Source organism: Dermacentor silvarum, chromosome 1 (genome assembly GCF_013339745.2).
Source record: "Dermacentor silvarum isolate Dsil-2018 chromosome 1, BIME_Dsil_1.4, whole genome shotgun sequence".
Taxonomy (NCBI): Eukaryota; Metazoa; Arthropoda; class Arachnida; order Ixodida; family Ixodidae; genus Dermacentor; species Dermacentor silvarum.
The window spans coordinates 268343210-268368467 of record NC_051154.1 but is presented as its reverse complement, the minus strand read 5'-3'; the positions used below and the strand labels follow the sequence as shown (position 1 = coordinate 268368467).

At 43.4% G+C, this 25258-nt stretch overlaps 1 protein-coding gene across 1 annotated transcript; it reads right to left on the bottom strand.

The window, feature by feature from the left end:
• Positions 1-19035: 19035 nt before the first annotated feature.
• On the bottom strand, positions 19036-24632 carry LOC125942794 (uncharacterized). The gene is made up of 4 exons (XM_049661043.1): positions 24568-24632; positions 22949-23275; positions 19530-21264; positions 19036-19045 (listed from the first exon to the last, which is right to left on the bottom strand). The coding sequence occupies exons 3-4, from the start codon at positions 21185-21187 to the stop codon at positions 19036-19038; spliced, it is 1668 nt and encodes a 555-aa protein (XP_049517000.1). The 5' UTR covers positions 21188-21264; positions 22949-23275; positions 24568-24632.
• Between the last annotated feature and the right edge of the window lie 626 nt (positions 24633-25258).

Below are 25258 nucleotides of genomic sequence, written 5' to 3'. Positions count from 1 at the left end.
AGTACAAGTTTAGCGCAAAATTAAATAAGAAAAAAAAATTGCATGGCGATACATCCGGTCGTGATAGTTTCGTAGTTTCATTTTTGCTCCTTGGGTCATCGCGCGTGCCTGTTCCACTCTACAGTGTTTGGTTGCGTGTTGTGTGCCTCGAAAAACGTTGACTTCGCGGGAAAAAGCCAGAAAATGCCTCGTGTGTGTAGTGTTGAGGCGCTTGCTCAGGGGCAGCGGCAGTGTTAACCCGATTGTGTCCTTTCATGTGGTGCCGCGCGATGAGCCCCGGCTCCCCGGCGTTCGCAATGGCTCGGTGCTCTGCTGATGATAAAACGCCAAAGGAGCCAGAAAAACCGATGGTGTGCTCTCTGCATTTCTCGCCCTCGGATTATGTTTATAATCCTGCCCTCGGAAAGTATCTTGGCGTGCGCCAGAGGCCAGTCCTTTCCGAGCAGCTGTTCCCTCAATGCGGCCTTCATCAAATCCCCTACCGGTGCCCCTGCAGCAGCAAACTGGCGGCTCGGTGAGTGCTGAATGTCATTAAATAAATCCACGAAATAACCATACCGAGTACGTGCGCAACTTTCTACGCTTGTTCTGTCGGGAACATCGTCGCCTGGCGGACAGGACGCTTCGCCTTCCGTCGACGAAAACGAAACTCTGCTTTCCGCCGGAGCGGCCGGCGGCTCACCGCCATCGCACGCGGAAACACCTACCGCTCGAGCACGGAGGATCATTTCGCGCTCCGTTTAACTGAATATCGCTTCACTGAATATCGCTGAAATGCAGTCATGCTTCCCTGGCGAGCTCTTCGTTGCAAGGTTCAGCGGCAGCAACGGTATCCATCGCAGCGAACGCAAACGCTGCGGTCATGCATGCAGCCATGATGCAGCCAGCGCCTCGGCCGTTTACGCAAGCGGTGACGTATCATGGCGCATTATGATTCGCTGAGAGCAATGAAATCTGTGACGACACTGCTTCAGCGCCAAATCTGGGATGAGAGAAATTGAGGAAGAGATATTTGGTCTTTGTTTACGAATTTCTCCGCTAATAACTCATATTTTTGCACCCAACAAAAACTGCATGCATTCCTGAAGGTCCCTCTTTTATTCCAGCTGAATTTCCTGTTTCTCTTTAGTGTCCCCTTAAGAAGTTATTCCATTTTTTGTCTACATCAGCTTCTGGTTCACCCCTATGCTTTGAATATCTGTGTTCCCTGGATGCTTCCTGACGTTTCTCTATGGCCTTCTTGACCTCCTCATCCCACCAGTTCTTGGGTTTACGTCTTCTGTTCCCTTTGGGCCTGAGTCGTACCTTAGCAAGCTCTAGCTCAAATAGCTCTGTTAATTTGCATGTGTCCATTCTGTTTTAGTATCCTCTGAAATTACTTCCTCAAATTACTTACAAGTCACAAAGCTGGGGGCGACATCTTGTGATGCTTTGTCCAACAACACGTGAAACCTTTTGTTACGTAGGTGTGTTTGTCGAAGCAATGTATAAAACTAGGACTGTCTGTTATAAATTGCACCGCTGCCGACACTTTACACCAGCAGATAAGTAGAATATAGTTAGTTACTGCAATAAAAACTCGGCACCCCCTCTAAGTAAAGTCTACGTCACTAGATGGCGCCACAAACCTGAAGTGTTTTTTTTTTCTGCTACGCTTTATGTTCTGTTTCTTTGGTTGATTTTCTGTTATTTGATTTTTTTTTCTCATTCGGCCTGAGTATATTACTCGCCTGTACGAAGGGTACGGCCACAAGTTCAGTTCAGCGCGAGGTTATGCTTCCGGTTAGAGCATGGTTAGAGGCGTCGCGATAAAGAGAGGAGACTGATCCTCAGGTCACGTGGTTGAAAAAGTCACGTGACCAAATGGGCTAGGCACCTAGGTATTTCTCTGCATAAAATATAAGGAACGCCTAGGTAGAACTAGTGCCCTTAAATATTCGAAAACGTCCCTAAAGTCGCGGTCTTGTCTGGATACGAGCCTGGCTTTGGCTTCTGCTCTTGGCAACATGCACGAATGGCGCAGCGCAAGTATGGCGCGAGGAGCATGGCGAAAGTTTTCAGACATGAATGTTCCGTCATTCCGTTCGATTCGCCAGCATGCTGTTGTTGGTTCAGCAAAGTTGATTCTTTATTCTATGCCAGCACGTTGGTTCTTTATTCTGTGGCACCACTGTGAACCAGATCACGGCAGTGTACAAGTTCACAAATTGTGCATCTTTGTGCGGCGGTGCACAAGCAAAAACGGCGGAAGTTTCGAAATGTCTTCAACGCACGTTTGGTGGCAACGAGTTGTTTAAACAACGAGCAGGTGTTGCGCAACGAGCAGTTTAAATTGCCTTCATGTGTGCGTGGAATTACGCGCGTTGGTGAGCGCCTTCGTATGCCTTCTGTTAATTCACTCTCTTAGCGATGTTTGCTTTCGATGTCTGTGGGGTCTTAATGCACATTTTCCATGTGCACTGCTTGTGTGTCATGGAGATTGGCGACAGACGATGTCGCGTGTCTTCGTGTTCGTTAACACAGTGCAACCACGGTTGTGATGTTTATCGGTGTTATCAAAGCTCAAAGAAGCATTTAAATGCGGTCTCGTCAACCGCGCGTGACTCCCAGTGAAATATGTATACGTAAGATAATCACAGCTACGCATGTGAACCCATATGTTCCATCCAGCTTTTCACACGTTATCACATGAATTATACCGGCTTCACACGGCAACTTTCGAACACGATCGAGCTCGATAATTTTTTACATAAAGACTCTGAACACCGCAGTTTTATTACACACAAGTTTTATCACACGCTCATACCACTGTGCTTGTGGTTGGTGTTTTGTATGTCGCAATTGGAATTACATTGAGGCGTTTTGTGCCCATGCTGCTTAATTAACTGGTAACCCACATTGCTCTGTATAGGCCATCACCAAATTATATACGATGCTTTATGGAGAGGTGCAAGCATTTATTGAATTAAAAGAAACATTTTATTGAGGCCAGTACTTCAGATATGTTGTGAATTTTTATAGGAAATTCCGTCTATCATTGTCATAGGATACTTGGGAGTCAATAAACTTCACTTCTGACCAATGTTTATGAATTGCATGTCACATTTAATGGTTTGCCTGACATTTGTTGCAGAAAGTGTCTGCTGTATTTGCTTTATAACCTTGACCTCCTGAGTGTGGCTGCTGGCAATAATGGACACACAGAACTCTGTGCATCTTTTCTTTTTTTAATTTGGTATGCATCAGCTTTCTACCGCATGTGGAAGCACTTCTTCCCGCATGTCTCTTCATTCTCATAGTAAAAATACTGAAAAGCCATCATGTCAAATTGTCTCACAGCTATAAGCACGCCACTTCCTCCTTTGACTATGCCAGATATTACTGGTGCATTCGTGCAAGCATGTTGGGAGAACTCCTCAACTGCTACTTTGCTCTACTACACTCTGCTGGCAGGTGTATTACTCTGCTGGCAGGTGTACTAGGATACAATTTGTTTGCTGCTGTTTTGTTGTTGTGTTGCAGTCAAAAATAGTTAATTTTTTGCTTTTGGGTTACATGGAATAGTTTAGATATCACAGCTCCAATGTTTGTACCCATGTTCTTCAACCCATTTGTAATCAAATGTAACAGGAATATTTTTGTCTGCATTTATATTTCACAATGCTGTTACTTCTGCACCATAACAATTGCCAGCATGTTCATTTCTGTACAGGGAGAGTAACCTACATCACAGTGGTTGTGTTAAGGAAGACCCTGTACGTTTGATTAGGCACTTCATGGTGACAAAAAAGACTACTTTAAAAAGTATTAAAAATATTTGAGTGTCTATATTAAAAGATTAGCTGAATAATTTTTAATAACTTTATTGAAATCAATTTAGGGATGGTTGCCTACAAGTCATATCAATTTTTTTTTCATTTTTCGTGCGTTCAAACAGGAAAATTACAGTTGGCCCCGTGATCATTAACAAAAATGATGCACTATTACATGGTAGTATGGTTTACGTTAGGGTTGTGGCTTGGACTAGTTGGTTCAAGGTGCGAAAGTAGGGTAACAGTGCAAAATTGATGGAACACAAGGTGAAGAAAGGATGAACATGGCAAAGATGGTTTATGTGCTTGATAAACATGTATTTATGTCTTTTGTTGGGAGATGTGGTACTTCGGTTTTAAAAAAGTGAACTACGTGAAATTAAGGTTATAAGGGCCACATGAGATTACAGGTGTGATGCTGGCTGCAGCAGTCGTACTACTGAAGGGCTGAGTGTTAAAGTACTTATGTTCCATGATTTGTGTCCACATTAAAGAAACCCAAGTGTTCAAAATTAATCAGATGCCCTCCCCACTACAGCCATATTTTCCGACAAGAATTAATAGAGGGAACTGTAGTGCTGCAATCATTCAGCTGCCATGAGAACATTGGGCAGTACATGTATTTGTCTAGTGTTTGTGCTTGTGGCTTTAAATATTCTTGTGGTATTGCTTATTGCACTTTCTAAATGTCCATGCAATCATACTAGTTTACTAAACACAGCCAGCTAATACGTCTTTGTTCAAATGCATAACCATTGTGAATTGTATTTATAAAGCAATGTTTTGTTGAGTATGATAAGCTCGTCAAGTCACAAAGCCATTTGAAGTCGGAAGGACAAAGTTTATGCAAATCTATGTACTACCAGTCGTTACACTATCGTTCTCATTCTGGCTGAACTGTCATACTTGCAGCTTCCAGAGACAATAATGTCAGAGTTGAGTGAGTGAGTCAACTTTAATAAGTATCCGGCAAATTGATGGCCTGGGTCTAGGCCGCGCCGGGGGCAGCAGAGAGACCCTGTCTCTCGGTAGCTTCCCGGGCTTGCTGGATGGCCCAAAGTTGGTCCTGAAGATCAGAGCTAGTCAGTGCGGTTCTCCACCGCTCCCTTAGTTCATCCGGGGGGACTACAATTCTCCTCTGAACTATTTCACAATCCCAGAGTATGTGTTCTAGGGTGGTTACTCTATCATTACATAACTTACATTTGGGATCAGGGTATAAATCTGGAAACATGCGGTTAAGATGTACCGGGTTCGTGTAGGTTCTAGTTTGAAGTCGCCTCCAGTCAACCGCCTGAGACCTGTTTAATTTTGGGTTAGGAGGTGGATATATACACCTCGACTTTCTGTAGAATTGGGTAATGTCACTGAATGAGAAAAGTCTAGCCCTATCCATCCGTTCCATCTCCTCCTCGGCCAGAGCCCCCCCTAGTCGGGCGCGGTTAGTGAGTCCTCGCACAACACGACGGGCAGACTCGTTAAGGTTTGGGTTGGCGGTGGATTCGCAGTCTGTATGGGCTGGAAACCAGATGATTTCCTTGTTGTAATATTCCTCAGATGATATGTTTGGTTTCACTGTTTAGAATTTTTGCAGCTTCAACTGATATCCGTCCTCTGGCATAATTTCGTATAGCCGATTGAGTCGCTAATAATGTATCTATATTTGGGAGAAGCGATAGCCAGAGCGATGGCAACCTCCTCCGCAACCTCAGAGACACTGGTTTTGATTGAACACGTGCGTACGCTTTCTTGCTTCGTATTAATTGCTACTGCTGTAAATGCTGGGTGATTTGAATATTCCGCGGCGTCCACGAACAGCGCTTCATCATTGCCATAAGCTTTGAGTAGAGTTTTAGCTCTGCTCGTTCTCCTGCCCTGATTGAATTCCGGGTGCATATTTTTGGGTAAATTGGGGATTTTAATCCTGCTCCTGATCTCTCTGGTCAACGTAACCTTCGGTCCTTGCTGGTTATGGTAATTTATTCGTAATTTGTCGAGTATACTTCTGCCAGTCCGGCTGCTGGCGAGTCTTTCCAGCTGAGCTATCTGCTGAGCTTTGATCAATTCTTCTAAGGTGTTATGCATGCCCAGCTGCATTAATCTCTCTGTACTGGTGCTGTCGGGCAAGCCTAGGGCCTGCTTAAAAGCTTTCCTTATGAGCGTATTGATTTTGTCCTTGTCTGCCTTGTACCAATTAAGGTACGCAGCTACGTAAATGATGTGGCTTATCGCGAAATATTGAATGAGCCTAACAATGCTAGCCTCTTTTATTCCCTGATACTTGTTCGGGATTTTCCTAATCAGCCTAATAGCGTTGGTGACCTTGGTCCCGAGCTTTCTAAGGGTTTTGCCGTTAGTTCCTTTAGACTCAATATTGAGTCCCAGGACCCTAATTTGTTCAACGATGGGGATGGCCCCGCCATTCTTTGTACGAGTGTGTATCTCTTCGTACTCTCTCTCTTTGATGTACCCCTTGGGCGGCCTGCCCTTGAGGGTGGGTCTGTAAAGGAGAAGCTCTGATTTCTCTGGGGAGCATTCAAGCCCCGTGCCTGTAAGGTACTCCTCTACTTTACATACCGCTTCCTGTAATTTCTGTTCTATCTCTCCATCACTGCCTTGCGAGATCCATATGGTAATGTCATCCGCGTACAAGGAATGATTGATTCCTTCGATGTCTTCGAGCATTTCCGGCAATCCTATCATAATGAGGTCGATATCATGGGCGATATCACGGAGCCCTGAGGCATACCCGAACTGCCCATGTCCCTCACCTCTGACTTGAGTCAGAGTTCTCTCGAGACATTTCTGTAGGAAACTTAATGACTACAGTGCCCCTCATAACCCCTGTGCTAATTTGAAATGATTAGCTGCATAATTTCTTTTTAGAGCTTAAGAGATTTCGAAGTAGCTGAGTGGACTCTGTGTGAAGTAATGTGCATAACGAAAAAAAGAAAAACAAGAAGTAATCAAATTGTATACAAGATGAGTGGCATGCACACAACAGTTGTTATTCAGAGGTGCACCAGCATTCAGGATTCTGTGTTATAATGTAGCTTGCACTATTTGGTTTATATGATTTAGGGGCCTCATAATAATATCTTCAGAAATTTGTTTTTCAATAGTTTTCACACATCTGGCTACGGCGGTTGCATTTCGATGAAGGCGAAGTGAAAAGACACCGGTGTACTTAGATTTAGGTGCACGTTCAAGAATCCCAGGTGATCAAAATTAAGCCGGAGTAACCCACTACGGGCGTGCCTCATAATCAGATTGTGGCTTTGGCACATTAAACCCCATAATTTCTTTTTCACACATTCATTGATTACAGTCTAAATTATTTTTGACCATGCTAGAAATATCAAGCCAATCTTGCAGCATTTTCTCAGTGGATGTAGTTGAAAATTACTTTGCTCAACAGATGAACTGAAGTAGCAGTAATTGTATAGTAGGTGAATCACAGCACATGAGACAAGGAATAACTGCAGAAATTAGATACACAGGGCACAGACTTCAAACTTATTTATTGGCATGAACACGCATCCTTATAGACATATTTTGTGCACGGAACACTAGACAGTGCTCGTCTAGTGTTTCGTGTTTTCTTTGTCCCTGTCTTCCTTGCACTGCATTCCCCAACTAACTGTGAACCAACTCGCTCAAATCAAAGTCCTGCTTCATCTCTTGAGCTCTATGCCTCATGGAGCTGAGGTGCAGAGGGCAAATGCACTCTGGTTTTGCGGGTGGAGCTTCTGTGTAATTATTAGGTTGTCACTGAGTGTACGGTGTGTGTTCAAAACGAAACCCAACTTTTCCTATAACATCTTTATTGCTTATTGTACAACATCTTATCTCCCTTACGGTAGTCCCTTCTACCGGCAATACACTGTTCCCATCTTTTCTTACATTTTTGGAAAGCCTCCTGACACGCACTTCCTGGGAGAGGTGCGCAGGTCTGTTGTCGCATTGTCCTGAATCTCCTCTATGGTTTGGAAACGATGTCCTTTCAATGTGGTTTTAAGTTTGGGAAACAGGAAAACGTCTGCTAGGGCTGGTCCGGAGAATACGGTGGATGGGGCACAATAAAAGTGTAATGTTTTGCTAGATAGCTGCGAACAAGGAGCGACGCGTGAGCCAGTGCATTGTCATGATGCAACATCCAAGTCTGGTTTTCCCACAATCCAGGCCCCTTACTGCACACAGGATCCCTCAAACATGCTAGAATTTCCTGGTAGACTTCTTTGTTTACCATCTGACTGTGTGGTACAATTTCCTGGTGGACGATGCCATTGCAGTCAAAAAACACAACCAACATCACCTTGATCATTGACCATGCTTGCTTGGACGAGGAGACCCTTTGCCACCCACTGCAACGACTGCACCTTCGTTTCAATGAATGAATGAAAAACTTTATTTCACGAGCTTTTCAGCGCATGCGCCGGATGGAAGTGGTTCCCACTTCACGGGAATCCATATGCTGCTCTCGCCGCCTGGCCCCTGGTTACGAGCCAAAGCTGGTCTTCCAGGGCGGGGCTGGACAGCAAGATCTTCCATCGCTCTCTAAGGGGTTGGATGGGTAGGGGGATCATGTTGGGGTTAGGATTGGTGAGGAGTGGTGGGTGTTGTTGGCTAAATTTACATTCTGCAATCATGTGTTTCAATATCAGTCATAAACCCACGTATTATCACCTATTATGATTTTGTTAAGGAAGTTTTCATTGTCATTGGCAGTGGCAAGCAGTTCCTGGCTGATTTCAACACGGGTCTGTTTCTGATCGGCAGTCAGCAAACACAGCATGAATTTTTCACTGACATAACGCATCTCCAGTTTGTCACTCAAAATTTGATGGTAAAATTGTCCGCTGATGCCCACTTCGTCAGAAACTTCTTGAACAGTTAAACGACAGTTTCCACGAATCATAGCACGAACTCTCTGGACATGGTCATCATCTGTTGATGTGGAAGGTCGTACACACTTGGAATCGTCACCCATCAACGTTCTGCCATGTTCAAAACACTTAAACCACTCATTGCACTATGTGCGACTCATACAGTCCTCCTCATTTGCTTGGCTAAGCAATTGAAATCTCTCTGTGAAAGGTTTTCAAAGTTTTGTAGCAAAATTTCGCACACAAATGTTGTTCTTCAAGCTCTTTCATTGTCACTTTGGCACTAATCCGACAAACAGCTTGCGCACGTGCTCACTTACTACAGCTACAGCTGTAGTAGCTACAGCTACAGCGGCTGTAGCTCACCAACTAACGGTCAGAGTTCAATACATGGTAAATGGCAGCTTGTTGTCTAAACCTGCCGCTACGTGCGCTCAGTAGCTGCAGCACACTCCCTCTGGCGGTGGGCGCGCTATTTCAAAAGTTCCGTTTCTTTTTGAACACACCTCGTATAGTCGCCTGCAGTTTCTTTGTGATCATTGTGACAATCTTTTTCCATCTTACATAGCCCCACATTTTACAGTACTTTACTGAGTAGACGATTTGGCGTGATTTGTTCTCTTTGGGTCACAGACCTCACTGTGGCCCTTCTAACTTCTAAAGAAATTCAAGCATTCGAGTTATTGTTCCATATTCAATGAAAGTGTCTTACATCTTGAGCGTGAAGTACTCCACTACGAAGCACATATTTACTGACGGCTCCTCTACGCAACGTAGCTCTTCCTGTGGTATTTTCGTTACTTCCACAGGTCAGACATTTTCATGGTGTTTAGAGCGATTAACATCATCAACATTCTTTGAGCTCTGAGCTGTACGCGATGAAACAGGCGCTAAAATACATGCTATGGCAGCTTCAACAACAATCATGCAATTACATTTTGGTCCAGGACATAGCATACCTACACAACTTGGAATCTAACGCTGGACATGTGATAGCATTTCAGTGGCTTCCAAGACATTGCGGTATAACAGGTAATGAAAAAGTGGATGAGGCAGCCCGCAAAGGACACGATCACATAATATCTATAAAAGTGTTTTTTCACTTAAAGTGAGGCTTCAACTATGACGAAGCGCTATGTGCTCAATGAACGGCATAGAAGATGGTCGTCACATTCAGGAAATTGAAAGTTTTTGTTCAAAATCGACCCAGAACTACAATCAAGGCTACCAAAATGTCTACCGCAGCATTTGGAGACCCTCTGTCACCAGCTTTGGCTGAACGTTGCACATGTGAACAATCCTCTTTTTCACATTGGCCAGACCACAAATCCATGTGACAACTGCGACTCCATGGAATCTCTAGAGGCCATCTTGCTTGAGTGCCCAGCTTACAGAGACGAGCTACGTTGATATAAAATGAACATGGAAAAGCTTGACCAAGGCCCCTTGACATTAACATTGATGCTGAGTCCCTGGCCTTGCCCATCAAAACAGAGCAAAGCCCTAAAGTTTTTATGTATTGAGTCCAATTGGTTTGTTGTCTAAACTATGACTCACACATCGTCTCAATCAAGACTGTGATTTTATTTTATTTTGCATTTACCATCTACCTTAATCGCATCGGTTACTTACTGCTGATAACATCACAAGACTTGCATTTTTTCCTCCTTTTTCTTTTGCACACTTTCTTCTAGCACCTTTCTCCTTCGTCCCATTCCCTGTAGAGTAGCATACAGGTGTAAATACTCTGGCTAAATACTCTAGTTGCTTTTTCAATACAGAGCTTTCTCACTCTCTCTCTCTCTTGAGTTTGAATTCATTTGAAAGGGGCTGCATTTTAGAGACTTCCATTTTTTGTTAGTTTCATCTTGGTTTCACTGACTAAAATGCGCAGTGATTTGAAAGTACTTTCTTTTTTAATTATATTGGAATACTCGGGAACAATCTTTAGGTCAATCCTTGTATTTAGCGTCCGTGTGTGTGTCCACAATGCACGCGTACGCGTGTTAGCTGCAAATCCATGCTGTAAGCGCGTGCGGGAGAGCAAATAATCTGATTTGTCTTTATTTATCAACAAGCCTGAAGACATTATGCTGCGTTTTTATTGCGGTTTCAGTTTCTGCCTTGATGATGATGATGGCGTTGCGAAGCGCCACTTACATTGGTGGAGAAAAAAAAACATGGCGGTTGTTTACATTCATTCAAATACGATATGAGTAGGCTCAAGCTCATGCTACGCGGTAAATTGCAGATTGAATCTGAACTACTCTATTCTGCAAGCGGTTAAACGCCTAAAGTGCACACGCCGCAGCGAAAATTGTGTACCTGACTCTCGTCGCCCTGTAAATGTGAGTAAACTGAATGCTGCGTTCTGCGCTTTGAACCTCGCGATACGATCATTTGTAACCGTTCTTTTAGGACTGGTTGGTAAATAAATAGTAATAGTTGAACTGTCCCGCGAGCAATCGAGCCACCTGTTTTGGCCAGTCTTGTTCATTCTTTACGACGATTTATGTCTTCGAAGACGCGAACACCGGGAGAGTTGACAACAATTTAGCGAATGTGCCGTGAAAATTCATGCCTACTGATGCAAATGCCCTGCAATACAAGTTGAAGCGTTCGAGCTTCGCAGCGCGGCAGTGTTTGAGGTTTGCGTATTTGATTATGCAGTCATTTCATCGAGGCGAATGAGTAGACGTTTTTGTGTGTTGGCTTAGTGCATGTACTCAAACATACATATACTCTTGTGCACTTGATCTCTAAATCAACATATACATTTGCTCTATTTTGCAATAAATCTGGGTGCTTTTATGAATTACTGTTAGCTTTGTGTGACGACTTGCGGAGCTATTTTTAATACTTCCATTTTAATGTTTATTGTTACCGTGGTCATAGAGCATTCAGTATTTTTCAGCATTTCTTTACCGTGTAGCTTGTAGTTCAATAAATTCTGGTGCAAACTAAACATGTTTCATAGCGATGTTGCCCTTACAAGAGTGCAATCACACTGGAAAAACTGTGCTTGACAGCACAAATCTGCATAGATAACATTAAACAGGACATTTTGTTCCTTAATCTCATGAAATTTGTCTAATGTACGAGGGCGAGCTCTTGCTGTGTGCCGGGATGGTTAACGTCACAGCCACTTTTTATCATCATTTAATGACAGAGAATGAAAGCGATGAAATAATGTTGCAGTTTCCAAACTGTGCAATTCCTGCACTGGGTTCTTAGATAAACCTTTCCAGCTCTCGCAACATCCCATGCAGGACACGGAAAAGTTGCATAGATCTGGTAGCATGTTCACGTTGTGCATAATCACATTGCCACTGTGAATCGGTGGTGAAGCACAGTCTAGCTGGTGGTGCACAGACCCTTGAGAAATCATCTGATGGTTTATAAGACCCCTATTTTTGCTATGTAGTTGAAAAGCTTATCAAAGATGCCCGTAGCATTTCCTTCATAGCTTGTAGAATTCTTTAACGGAATTTTTAGAACTGCGAGCTCATTTGATACCAGTATACGGGCATCTGCACTACTGTCAATTGATAGTGATAGCACATCACAAAAAATTGAACTTGAAACAAGTCCAGCTTTAGTAGCAAAAATGTTTAAGCTATGCATTTAAAATGTTTTTGGGTTTGGGGTTTGTGCAAATTGTGCCACGCTTCTCCGAAACTTCTAATTAAAGTATGTGCATGATGTTTTCTTGTTTTTTCTTTGAAGTGATGTTTTTTGTCTTTTAAACTTTGCGTGTACTGGCTGCTGTCTTGCCAAGCAGACATAAGCCTATTATCAGCTACCACAATACCCACTATACTCCATTTCATATTTAGCATGTAACACTCTAGAACCTGTGCAGGTTTGGTCATCAAGAAGTATCACTCCGCATGTTTCATGGTGAAATGGTTTAAAGATCCAGCTGTGAATCAAAAGACTATAGGTTTGACTACTCGCCTCAACGATCCCAGATAAACCCACGCAGTGGCAGCTCCTGCATCTCCTGTGCTTTACTAAGTTCAGTTAAAAATTTTTGAAATATGTAAAATTCTGCTAGGAAGTGCATTTACCTTACAAAAATATAAGACAGCATTGCCTTAAACATCAATTACGATAAACACTTCAGTGACGTCATCACAAAAAGTTTCTAATACCATGCATTTCTAATAATAATAGTTGGCACTCAATATTAGAGTATTATGTTAGATGGCAACATAATACGTTAGATGGCAGCCTGCAGAGCAAAAAAGCAATTTTTTAACAGCATCTTGTGCACCATGCGGCATCCCAGAGCCCGAGGGATGTTGTACAGATGCACATCTCTGGTGTCGTTGCACACAAACTTCTCCCACCAGCAGATGATAATATTTATGAGAGCAATTTCAGCTTGGTGCACAACTGTAGATTTCAACTGTGCCCAACACGAAACCAAGACACGGATGGAAGCGGCAAGACACACAAGTGCTAACATTCAACAAATGTTTATTTGAAGCATGACACAACGTATATAGCATGAATTCAAAGCAAGTGCATGTGTCACACAGCCATAACTTTAAAAATCAGCTCGAAGAAACTCGAGTTCGTTTCCTAATAATCCTACAGATGGCGAGCTTAGCATTGTGTGCCAACCTGTCAATCACTTTGGCCGCAATTGTCAGCCTTACTAAATTTTCTTCATTCTTGGATGTTTCATCTCGTAGCAGAAGGACAGTCTTCTTCCTACTCATTACAGAATGTGCGGATATCATCCACCATTTCAAGAACCTGGCGTAACATCAAAGGAAAAAACAGCTAGTTAATTATTGTGGCCATGATGATTGACAGGCTGGGCACACAATGCACGAGTACCTATGACGTTTTACTAAGCTCGAGGGTGCAGTATCGAATCCCAGTTGCGGTGCCCGCATTCCGATGGGGTGAAATGCAAAAACGCCCGCGTGCCGTGCATTGAGTGCATGTGAAATAACACCAGGTGGTCAAAATTAACCCGCAGTTTGCCACTACAGTGTGCCTCATAATCAAATTTTAATTTTGGCACGTAAAACCCCAGAATTTAATGAAAAATAATGCGTAAGCTTGCCATCTGTAGGATATTAGGAAAAGAAACTGTATTTCCTTGGGTCAATTTTAGATCATTTTTGGAAGTCATAGCTGTTTGACATGCACATTTACTTTGAATTCGTGTTCAAATATGTTCTGTCATGCGTCAAATAAATGTGTTGAATGTTAGCACTTGTGTCTCTCCTCTGTCCATGGCTTGGTTTTGTATGCTATTCTTCTACAGACAATTATGGCAAGCATGCATGCCCACGTTGACATCGCCATGTGCTGTGTTGAGAGCAGTAACCGAATGCCGCAGTATGGACTTGTATTCACTACAACGGATCGGTGTAACTGCAATTTTCGCACTGTCATTAGTAGGGTCAGGCCCTGAGTGAGTTGCTGTCTACCATATGAAAGTATGCCATTTTGAGCCGTTTGTGAGATTGAAGTACCCAGTGACCCAGTCTTGACACATGTCAACTGCAAGGCTGTGCATCTTGTTGCCGTTGTGCAAACATTCTCAACTCGGATCTCGAAGAAACTGATGTAGCTACCTCTGTTGCGCACACTTGTAAGCTGAAGCTTTCTTTGCCCATGTGCCAGAGATTTGGCAGGCTGTTGTGCACCTCACCGAGTAAAATGACCAGATTTCAGATACAAAAAGTGGTGACTTGGTAGGCTTGTAAGGCTAAAACGGAAGCAAACCTATGCTTTGTCCTTGGCCAATAACCAAGTGAACACTTAAGATCTGGCGAATGCACCAGGCGCAGATTTAAAAACATTTGTTTAGAGCCGCACGTTATTGAGATTTTTATATGAAATAGCTGAATGAAAACTTAAGTATGCCCTTGATGAGCCATTATCATTGCTGTACTTATAAGGCCTCAAATTTTTGTGATAAGTCTGCACTTCGCACCTGATTGAATAACAGTTATGAGATATTAAAACACTTCAGCCTGAAACAAAGTTTTTTTCATTTATGACAAACAGTCTGGCATTTAAAGTTCTGCATGAAGGAAGCCATTGTAGTTGTTGTTCTCAAGGAAATAAATTAAAGGATTCATCCATTTGGCTGCTAGCTACAGGCCTGTTGTGCTTATTACCTGTCTGTGCAAAGTCTTTGGGAAAATGGGAAATCGTCATCTCCTACACTTGCTTTAAAGCAACAAGCTACTGGATTCGTATTAATGCGGGAGGGCAGGTCGAAAGTGCATTTGTGTTGGAGTTCATGTCTGCGCTTGCCTAAATCATTTGGCAACCCGAGCCACCTCGGTTTGCATTATATCCGGTACTGGGCCGCGATTTTGTAGCGATGCCCTCCGCTCGATTATATGCCACTCTTATCATCCACCGTTCATGGCCGGCTGATCGCTTTGATAACGTGGGCGGGGCGTTGCTCTGACCACTGACAAAGCGCAAAAAGGGCGAAAAGGAATATCACCAGAGAAGGAATCACTACAAAATCGCGGTCCTGGTCTGCACTCTACCCGTGACGGCAATTGTCTAAGACAGCATCTGACACACACTCTGTGGGACATAACTAGTAGCCCAAGTTGTATAATCGGCAAGGCGGTTGCAATCAGAAGCCAAAAATTGTGTGGAAGAGCCAAAGAAAGCTTCCCTTTAAAAATTCTGCTGACAGCTTTTAAATCTGAAATGTCACTTACTTGACAGCCACACCACAATAAATGACACATCAACACCAATGCAATTGCAAGCCAGGCATGTGGTATGTTTTGGCATTTGCCTATTCTGGGCTTTCTTGAAAACAGTCAAATGAAAGGCTGTGTGAAAGTGTTATAAATTACTCCAGTGCAGATTTTTAAAAACTATTATCTGCTCATTAGAGAAACACATACTAATGCCTTCTGCGTATTTGCTGCTAGCAATCTCAAGTTGGTGTTACCACACTGACAGCTCCATTTTTCTTTAAAGACTTGCCGAATATTTGCTGGAACATGCTGCATATTGTTGCATCTAAATATTTGGAAGTGCAAAGGTGCAGCGCATTTTAAGCTACTCACTACTCACCTTGCTCCGTTGTAGTATTCATCACAGTAACGTACATTGTTTAATTTGTCCTAATGCAAAGCTTTGCATGGTACAGGTGCAAATGCATGTCGTTTGAAAGCAAAGCTATTACTGATCTTAATACCTTCTTGCCTTACTTTAAATTACAGTTCCGGTCATTTCTTTCCTTCTGCGAAGAGTCGGTACTAACACATGCCAGGGCATTTGTGTGCAGATATTCAGGTACGTATTGGCAAAAGTAAATGGTTTTGAATTAAAAAACAAAATTCTCGCACCAATGACTGGCCTCTAGAACATTCAACGTCTTGTATCATGGTCTGTAAAATAAACCTGGTGTCCACTCCTTACCACAGAAAGTGTTCTTGTTTTGTAGCTATTAAACTTTTTCAACATTTCTTCTGCTGTACTGTTTCATATTTTGTGGCAGCTCATTGAAATGCACTGATGTTTTAAAGTAGCTTTAAAAATTACTTTTTTTTACACCTACCATTTTAAGGTTTTGCAAAATTGCAGGCCTGTGAAACTAAATGGCACTTAGTATGTGCAGTGATGCCATCTTTGTTCAGTGTAAAGTGTGGTTTCTTGTGGTGAAATGACCTCACTTGGTGTTATTGTTCCTTAATTGAGGTTTGTGGATATTAGCAATGTAGATAAGAAGCACAATCTCACTGGTTGTTCCCATGTTTAGCGTAGCTTTCTTGTACAGTAGACAGTGATAACAGTAGGCAATCAGTATTGGTAGACAATGTTTATTATAGTTACTAGCATTAAGACATTGGTGTTCTTGTAGCATGATGACAATCTGCTGAGGTGGTCCAGGGCAGCCAATGATAGAATGTGCACCTGTAAGATCATTGCAAAGTGCAGCATCATGGTTGTGGATTGACTGAGAAATTTTTCTCATGCACACATGCTGCAAGAAAATGCCTCTTGCAATCTTTTGGTGCTAATTTTAGTTTGGATGCAAAGCAAGCAAACTGCATCTCAAGTTTCCAACCATATCATTATCACATTTCTTTTGCCCTAGTATCTCCATATTCAAACAGTAGGCGAATTGATGAAGGAAAACGCTCACAGGCTGTGCAGTGACAGCCAGAAGTCTGCAATACATCCACATTACGTACATGTACAGTGGACTCTCTGTTACGGTGAAATTAAAGGAGCAACAAAGCTGCACAGTTTTGTTGTGTGCACCTGCAGAAGTCAGCGCAAACTAGTCTTACAGGAAGAAGGTAATACACAGCCTGTAATTGCTTATTGATAACTGTAATGTGCACGCTCAGTGTGACTTAATTCAGTTGTCAGGATAAAACACTTTCCAAACTTGCTCAAAATACTTCAGAGGACTTGTACAGACAATACAGTAAACTGCTATTGTGTGTTATTGGTGATGCCTCAGAATCAGCACACTTGCTGTCATCATCAGCAGCAGCACCTTGTAGTAGTGCCTCAAGGAATTCAGCAGTTGCTTTCTCCACTGTTCCAACAAGTTCACTCTTGCTTACTCTTAAATGTTAAATTTTTCTGAACTCTTAAAAGCACACAGGGGCCATTCGGACAACTGTAATCACTTCATGTTCCCACTGTGTAGAGCTTTTTGTTCATGTTGGTTAAGTTTGGTCTAATGAAAAACAAGTGCAAGCCATCAAAGCCAGCTTGCATTCAGTGTCTTGTTTGTATTCTGTAAGGAGTATGGCTAACCAGATCCATTCAGCTTAGTAGAAGCCCACTGCACATCTACCAGCAGCATGCCCCATCCAATTGGACATCACGTCTGCATGTAATGTCTATTTACACTGTACACACACACTTACAAGCAGCACGCGTGACCAGCTCAGAGGTGCCTCTCGCGCTCTAACGCACACACCATCCGATTGGACATCACGTCTGCATGTAATGTCAACTTGCACTGTCCACAGACACACACACACTTACAAGCAGCACGTGTGACCAGCTCAGAGGTGCCTCTCGCGCTCTAACGCACACACCATCCGATTGGACATCACGTCTGCATGTAATGTCAATTTACACTGTACACAGACACTTACAAGCAGCACGTGTGACCAGCTCAGAGGTGCCTCTCGCGCTCTAACGCACACACCATCCGATTGGACAGCACGTCTGCATGTAATGTCAATTTACACTGTACACAGACACTTACAAGCAGCACGTGTGACCAGCTCAGAGGTGCCTCTCGCACTCTAACGCACACACCATCCGATTGGACAGCACGTCTGCATGTAATGTCAATTTACACTGTACACAGACACTTACAAGCAGCACGTGTGACCAGCTCAGAGGTGCCTCTCGCGCTCTAACGCACACACCATCCGATTGGACAGCACGTCTGCATGTAATGTCAATTTACACTGTACACAGACACTTACAAGCAGCACGTGTGACCAGCTCAGAGGTGCCTCTCGCGCTCTAACGCACACACCATCCGATTGGACAGCACGTCTGCATGTAATGTCAATTTACACTGTACACAGACACTTACAAGCAGCACGTGTGACCAGCTCAGAGGTGCCTCTCGCGCTCTAACGCACACACCATCCGATTGGACATCACGTCTGCATGTAATGTCAATTTACACTGTACACAGACACTTACAAGCAGCACGTGTGACCAGCTCAGAGGTGCCTCTCGCGCTCTAACGCACACACCATCCGATTGGACAGCACGTCTGCATGTAATGTCAATTTACACTGTACACAGACACTTACAAGCAGCACGTGTGACCAGCTCAGAGGTGCCTCTCGCGCTCTAACGCACACACCATCCGATTGGACAGCACGTCTGCATGTAATGTCAATTTACACTGTACACAGACACTTACAAGCAGCACGTGTGACCAGCTCAGAGGTGCCTCTCGCGCTCTAACGCACACACCATCCGATTGGACATCACGTCTGCATGTAATGTCAATTTACACTGTACACAGACACTTACAAGCAGCACGTGTGACCAGCTCAGAGGTGCCTCTCGCGCTCTAACGCACACACCATCCGATTGGACAGCACGTCTGCATGTAATGTCAATTTACACTGTACACAGACACTTACAAGCAGCACGTGTGACCAGCTCAGAGGTGCCTCTCGCGCTCTAACGCACACACCATCCGATTGGACAGCACGTCTGCATGTAATGTTAATTTACACTGTACACAGACACTTACAAGCAGCACGTGTGACCAGCTCAGAGGTGCCTCTCGCGCTCTAACGCACACACCATCCGATTGGACATCACGTCTGCATGTAATGTCAATTTACACTGTACACAGACACACACACACTTACAAGCAGCACATGTGACAAGCTCAGAGATACCTCTCACGCTCTAACAGACCACCATCCAATCCACAGTGTCGCACTGCTGCACATAATATAGTGCATCCATTTGCAACACCACACTGCACACAACTAGCCTAGAAATGCTTCTCATGCCACACTGATAATACTTAACTATGCCATAGTGCAGGCAAAGCATGCCTTGCTTATGACAACCGTACTCTGCCTGTCTAAACAAAAACAGCATTTTCCCTAGCTTTCTGCAAAACAACTAAGCTACAACCACACTACTACTAAGCTTACTTTGCTGGCCTGCAGTAATGATGGTCATTCCCAGTATGAATAAATAAGGTTTTGCTGTTCCCATTTCCCCACCTAAAAGATCCCGCTTTATTGCTTCTTGCTCCAGCATAGTTGGCCGATGACCTAGTGCCATTTTAGATTTGCTCTTTTTGGGTGCTGCATACCTCCGCTGTTTCTGAAGGTTTTTGTTTGGAGGCACCAATCTAAGCTTTCCTGCAGGCTCTCTCCTGTCTGCAAGCTTGTGCTTTTTAACTAACTTTGTTAAGTCATGTTCTATAGAATCCATTTTCTCGCAACTTGTTTCAGGAAGGTTTTTCAATATCTGTTGAAAAGCAGCCTCAGCTTGCACTTTGAACTTTTCAATTCTTTTTTCTGTTTTTTCTTCTTTCAAACATTGCTTTGTGCTCTGCATGATACCTTGAGCACTGGCCATTAAGCAGCTGGGATCATCAATGACACAAAAGCTTTGACTACCATTATTAAAAGAGACACCAGAGCAACTGGTTTCATGGCTCGGCAACTTGCTTGACTGCAGCACCATCAAAGCAACAGCATGAATGTGCTTGCACATGTGCACATATGTTACATGGTCAAGACATGTACATGTGTACATGTTATGGCAAGCCTCGCAGTGCTTGCAATGGAGCTCACAACTTGTGCAAGTCCTGCCAGTCTTTTTCACGATGTGATGAAAGTTAACTATGCTCTGAGATTTTACCTGCCATACGCCATATCCCACTCTGTCAATATCGGATGTCTGAATATCAACGCCTGCTTTGTGCTTTTTGAAGATAGCAGATTTGCGATGGTCGACTTTGCCTTTTATAAGTGCAACAGCCCTGTTGAAAAGTTTGTCAGCTGTCAAGGTAAAAAGTACATAGATTAGCTTGTCCAGCCGCACATTTACTTGGCCACCAAAGTAGGAGTACTTCAGAGTCTTGTGCATTGATTCAATGTGATTGTTTGTTTTTAAGCCTACCTGCTTTCTATAGCAATAGGCCCACTGAATTACTCTCTTAGCACAAGTTTTCTCAAAGTATTTAGTAAAACTTTCCAGATCCTCTAGATCTTTGGAAGCAAGGTTATTCTGTGTGTGCAACTTGGAAGGTAGGTTAAGAAATTCTTTTACTTTCTCATCTATTTCTGTTTCATCTGCATTGATTAGTGCGTGCAAGGTTTCTCTTGTGACACTCCTGTACTTGATGCTACTAATCATATTGAGGTGTGCGTTCCAGCTGCGCATCACATGCCAGATACACAACCACCGATTCTTCAAGGGACCCATCACTTGCTCCCATGTGTTGCCATAAACAGGGGCATCATCGGACATGAATGCTTTACACTCTATCACGCCTACCTTTCCCTTGATGGCCTCAAAAAACCTCACCATCGTTTCAGTGTTAACTCTCTTAGAAATCAAGTAGGCACATGGAATACCACAGCCATCTTCCGAGATGGTTAGCAATGTCAGCTGAAACTTGTACCTATTTGTGCCATGTGTAGAGTCAATACACAATTTCTCTATTCCTAGCTTACAAAGTAGTTCTCTCTGTGGGAAGGTCATCAAGGCAAGCTCAAAGTTGCCTTCAGAACTGCTCGGATCAGCCTCTTTCCTGTAATACAAAAGAGGCGAGTCACTGCCTGCCTTACTTGGCTCATTTTCTGGGCTCATCAGCTCATTTCCCGTGTTTAAATCCTTCTCTTCCATTTCTTTAACCCATAACTCCACACTCGTAAAATCATCAGGATGTCGCCGCTCTGATTTGTCAATATTATACTTATCGCGGATGTTCCGAAGGTCCTCTCTTGTGACAAGTTTCATTCGACTGCTAGCTGCACTTGTGCCTGCCTTGATTTTTTGCAAAATGGTCTTCGGTGGCACTCCTTCTGCTAGTCTACCTGAAAATTGTAAAGAGCAACTCATCAGCAACCAAGGAGGCTGCACATCTGTTTTTTAGGTTACGCAGACATCCCACTCTCTTTTTACTACACCTGGGAGGGCATGGCAGGAGCTGCACCTTACACTATGCCCACTGCTGGTGGGCATAGTTTAAGGTGCACCCACTGCTATGCCCACATCAGACACATCAATAGGTCCAGACAGATGGACTCATCATTAATACCGGAAACTCAGCTAGACTCTTAACAGCAGGGACTTCCAATTATTAAAAAAAAAGTTTCTCTCCCTCTCTACTGTATTTGCTTGTTGCTCTGCAGCAGGATGTCTAGACTACTTTTCTGCTTAATAACTTAGTAATTCAGGCTGCTGACCTCTCGAATACGAGCTGTGAACATGTACTTTGTTGTTAAAATGCCTTTACTGGCAGATTTGATGTAGCTTGAACAGGGCTGTCTTTACAAAAACCAAAGAATAGTATCAACACATGCCTTAACCACGGTGCTATTTAGACAAATTACATCTCATATGGGAACAGACAGAAGGCTTGTTAAATTAGTGTCATAATCTAAACATCCATATACTGTGTGTCTCAGCTAACACTAACCAAGCTGTTCAATGAAAAATTCTTAAAATAAAACACGATTTTAAGACATACGGTGTTCGGTCATCAGACTTCTGACTTAACATTGCGAATAATATAATTGTATCTTTCAGTGTTCTGAAATATCTTTTGTCCTTTGAACAGTTTGGCTAACATTAAAATGATCCCTGTTTTCAACCTGAAGTGCATGCATATTCAGTTTTTCGTTATCTGACAGACTAACAAATAAGTGTTTGTAACAGTAATAAAAAGAAAGTATGTCCACTACCATGTTGAAGGTATTGGCTAGTTGCCCAAAGGGCATCGCACATGGTCTTTTTTAACGTAATATAGACAGAGCCAGAAAGAGCACGCAGCGTAGTGCTTCTGTGATTGGCAGAGATAACACATTTTGAAAAGTTATTTGCTGCAGGGTTTTTGTAAAGCCATTAAGTAAGGTTGTGCAAATAATTTGAATATTGAAAATGAATCGAATGGCTGACAACAGTAATTGCAGTCTACAGGGAGACAGATAAGTATGGTGACTCTTTCGAAGGATTCTGCGGCACCAGTAGGTGAGAAAAGGCATGAAGCAATAATTCACACATTAAATAAGGACACCTTGCCTTTAGGCAGCCTACAAATTTACTTTCTCGATTTAGTCCATTTATTTTATGGGCAATTTCACCATGTTTGCATCCATTTAAAACACTATCCAAGCTATAGTACATATTACAAACTTATTCTTGTGATATATGCTGTTCTTGTTTCATTACTATAAATGAAATAGTCTACACCGGATATCACATTTCATTTGTTTCTTATTTATAAGCGTCTCTAGTTAACTAGACATCCATTTTTAAATAGCATCAGAGTGTAAATAGCCTTTATTTTAATTTTTTACTAAAAGAACACAACCACATTTCAGTTCAGAAACAGATTCCCTTACTAGGGTCTGTTCTTGTACATGTAGCTAAATACTAAATGCTAGCAGCATGTTAATGCAATGCATTTAAAAAACAACATTGATCTGTCATTGAGAATGCAGCAGTTATATTCTGACCTTGTGACACTGGAAATGAATGGCATGCATGAAGTCTTACCTGCAATTACTTTTTTCTCAGCCACAGAGAGCCTCTGATGAGCTATCTCATCCAGGTGTCCATAGTGGTGGTTCTGAAATACTAAAAAGACTTTGTTATCCCTTTCTGTAACCTCAAGCAATGCAAAGCAATGTATGCCTATTTTGCTGCTGCCTTGCACTTTAATCTGACGTTCGCACAGCTTTGTAGGGAGCTCTATATATGTCCCGGAACGGTGACAATTTAGATATCGCCTGAACACTCCTGGCGAATTTTCTTTTCTTCCAGTAGAAGCAACAAAATGGCTGCAAGTCTCGCTCTCCACATTATCTTTCCAAGACAGGAAATCTGAAATAAAGGCAGTAGAAACAGCAACACGTGTATCTTGTAATTGCATTCCACTGATTCGTTACAGAGGGTAAAAATTGAAACCTACGTTCCAAGGACTCTGATACAAGCATCAAACAAGCAGGTTGCAGTAATTGCAGCAACTTTGATGGTATAACATGTATGGGTTATATTGCTAAAAGTTGTATGCACAACAGATCTCATGTTGTGTTTTTTTTCTATAAAAAAAAACTTTCTTTATAAAATGTAGAGCGTAGCATGTTGTGGTTACAAACCTCTTGCTAGTACCTTTCTAGTACATTTACAGTGTTTGGCAGCAAACACGTGGCCATAAAATACACAGTAATCATTGCTGTCACACGTGTGAGCTTTCCTAAAAGCTGTGTGCACATCGTGGCAACGCCGATTTATTTCAGTCACACACAATTTCGGGATGGTTAAGTGTTCTGGCGACGTCTACGTAAAATTCTGTACGCACGTTTTTTTTTTTTTTTTTTTTTTTTTTTTTTTTTTTTTGTAGCGTTAGCTACACTGGCCTAGCCAAGCCCGTTTCGCGCGGCACATCAAGAGCCGTGCTGCGCATGCGCAAGGATCAGTGATGTCACACGGCTTGCGCACCGGAGCCGGCACCTCTCGCGCACTCCGCCGCCGCCGCGCGCGACTCACCGCCGCCGGTCTCCGCATTCCAGAGGAGTGACGTCGTAGCCGTGGTAGACGCACTGGCGCCGGCGCGCGCTCGCTGCGCAGTCGCCGTCTGACACTGCGCTGGAGCCGCTGCGCTTCTGACTGGCGTTTGCCAGTGTGGTATAGCCATGGAGAAGGAGAGCGCAAATGCTGCTCAACAGCGCAGAAGAACGGAGAAGCTTGACTCATCGGATCTCGAAGTAGTTGCCTGGCAATTAGCGGTTGAGCGTAGGAGGAATGAACAGAAGAAGGGTATATACATGTGCCACATAATACGTATACCGCGTGTGTGTCATTGAAGCAGCAGTAAGCATGACAATCAAGCTAATCCTTGACAATCTAGACAACCAGGAAAGCTAAGAATAATCAGCTGAACCTTTGCTAACGCTACGTATATCCTGGCATAGCCGAGCTAAGCCACTGCAACTTTTTTTTTTTTTTTTGTATTTGTGACAAGTTACACGGAACTAAGTGCACACCGAATACTGGCACACGCTCGAGTCATTTCAGAAATAGCACATTGTGTCAAACAGGTTGGTGTACGGGCGAAAGGACCACATGTCAAACGTTATGCCTTATGGAAAGTATAATCGAGCGAGGTTTCTTACCTGCATACGTGTCAAACGTCAATGTCTCCACTTCAACTTCGAAGTTATGCTCACTCTCGTGGTGTTGCCGCATGTCACGAAGCGTTGCAAAAATCTTGGGAAACAAATCACATGCGACGGTTCGTTCCTTACTGGGTATATTTGCCTCCTCCTGTACGAAATTCTGCAAAGCTGCTACTCAGAAACTCGCTGGCTTGCGCTCAATGACACTCGACGGAGAACGACACGATGTGACCGCCTACGTCGCAGCCGAAGCACAGCACGCACGCTGCGTAGTCCATGGCCTCCCTAAGGATATCCCGGACGATCACCTCCTGTCCATAATCGGCACCGAAGACCGGCAAATTCTGGCAGCACGGCGACTAGGCCAGTCAGAGACTATACTCCTCACTGTTAAGGGTGACACGGTGCCCAAGGAAGTCAAGATGGGCCTGTGGCTCACAAAGACACAACCTTTTCGCCCTCGCGCTGTGCAGTGTACCATTTGTTTCACCATTGGCCACCTCGCCGATGTGTGTCCCACGGCTCATGAATTCACTCGTTGAGACATGCACGTGGACAACAGTTCCCTCCCGCCCAACGACCCGACCGAACAGCGCACGAATGTGAAGTTAGGTGTTTCAACTGCGAGGGACCGCACGGTGCTCGCGACCCACGGTGCCCCAAGAAACAGCAGGCTGACAAGCTCACC

Coding starts and splice junctions, on each gene's coding strand:
- LOC125942794 (XM_049661043.1), bottom strand. CDS start 21,187: ATGAAACTTGTCACAAGAGAGGACCTTCGGAACATCCGCGATAAGTAT.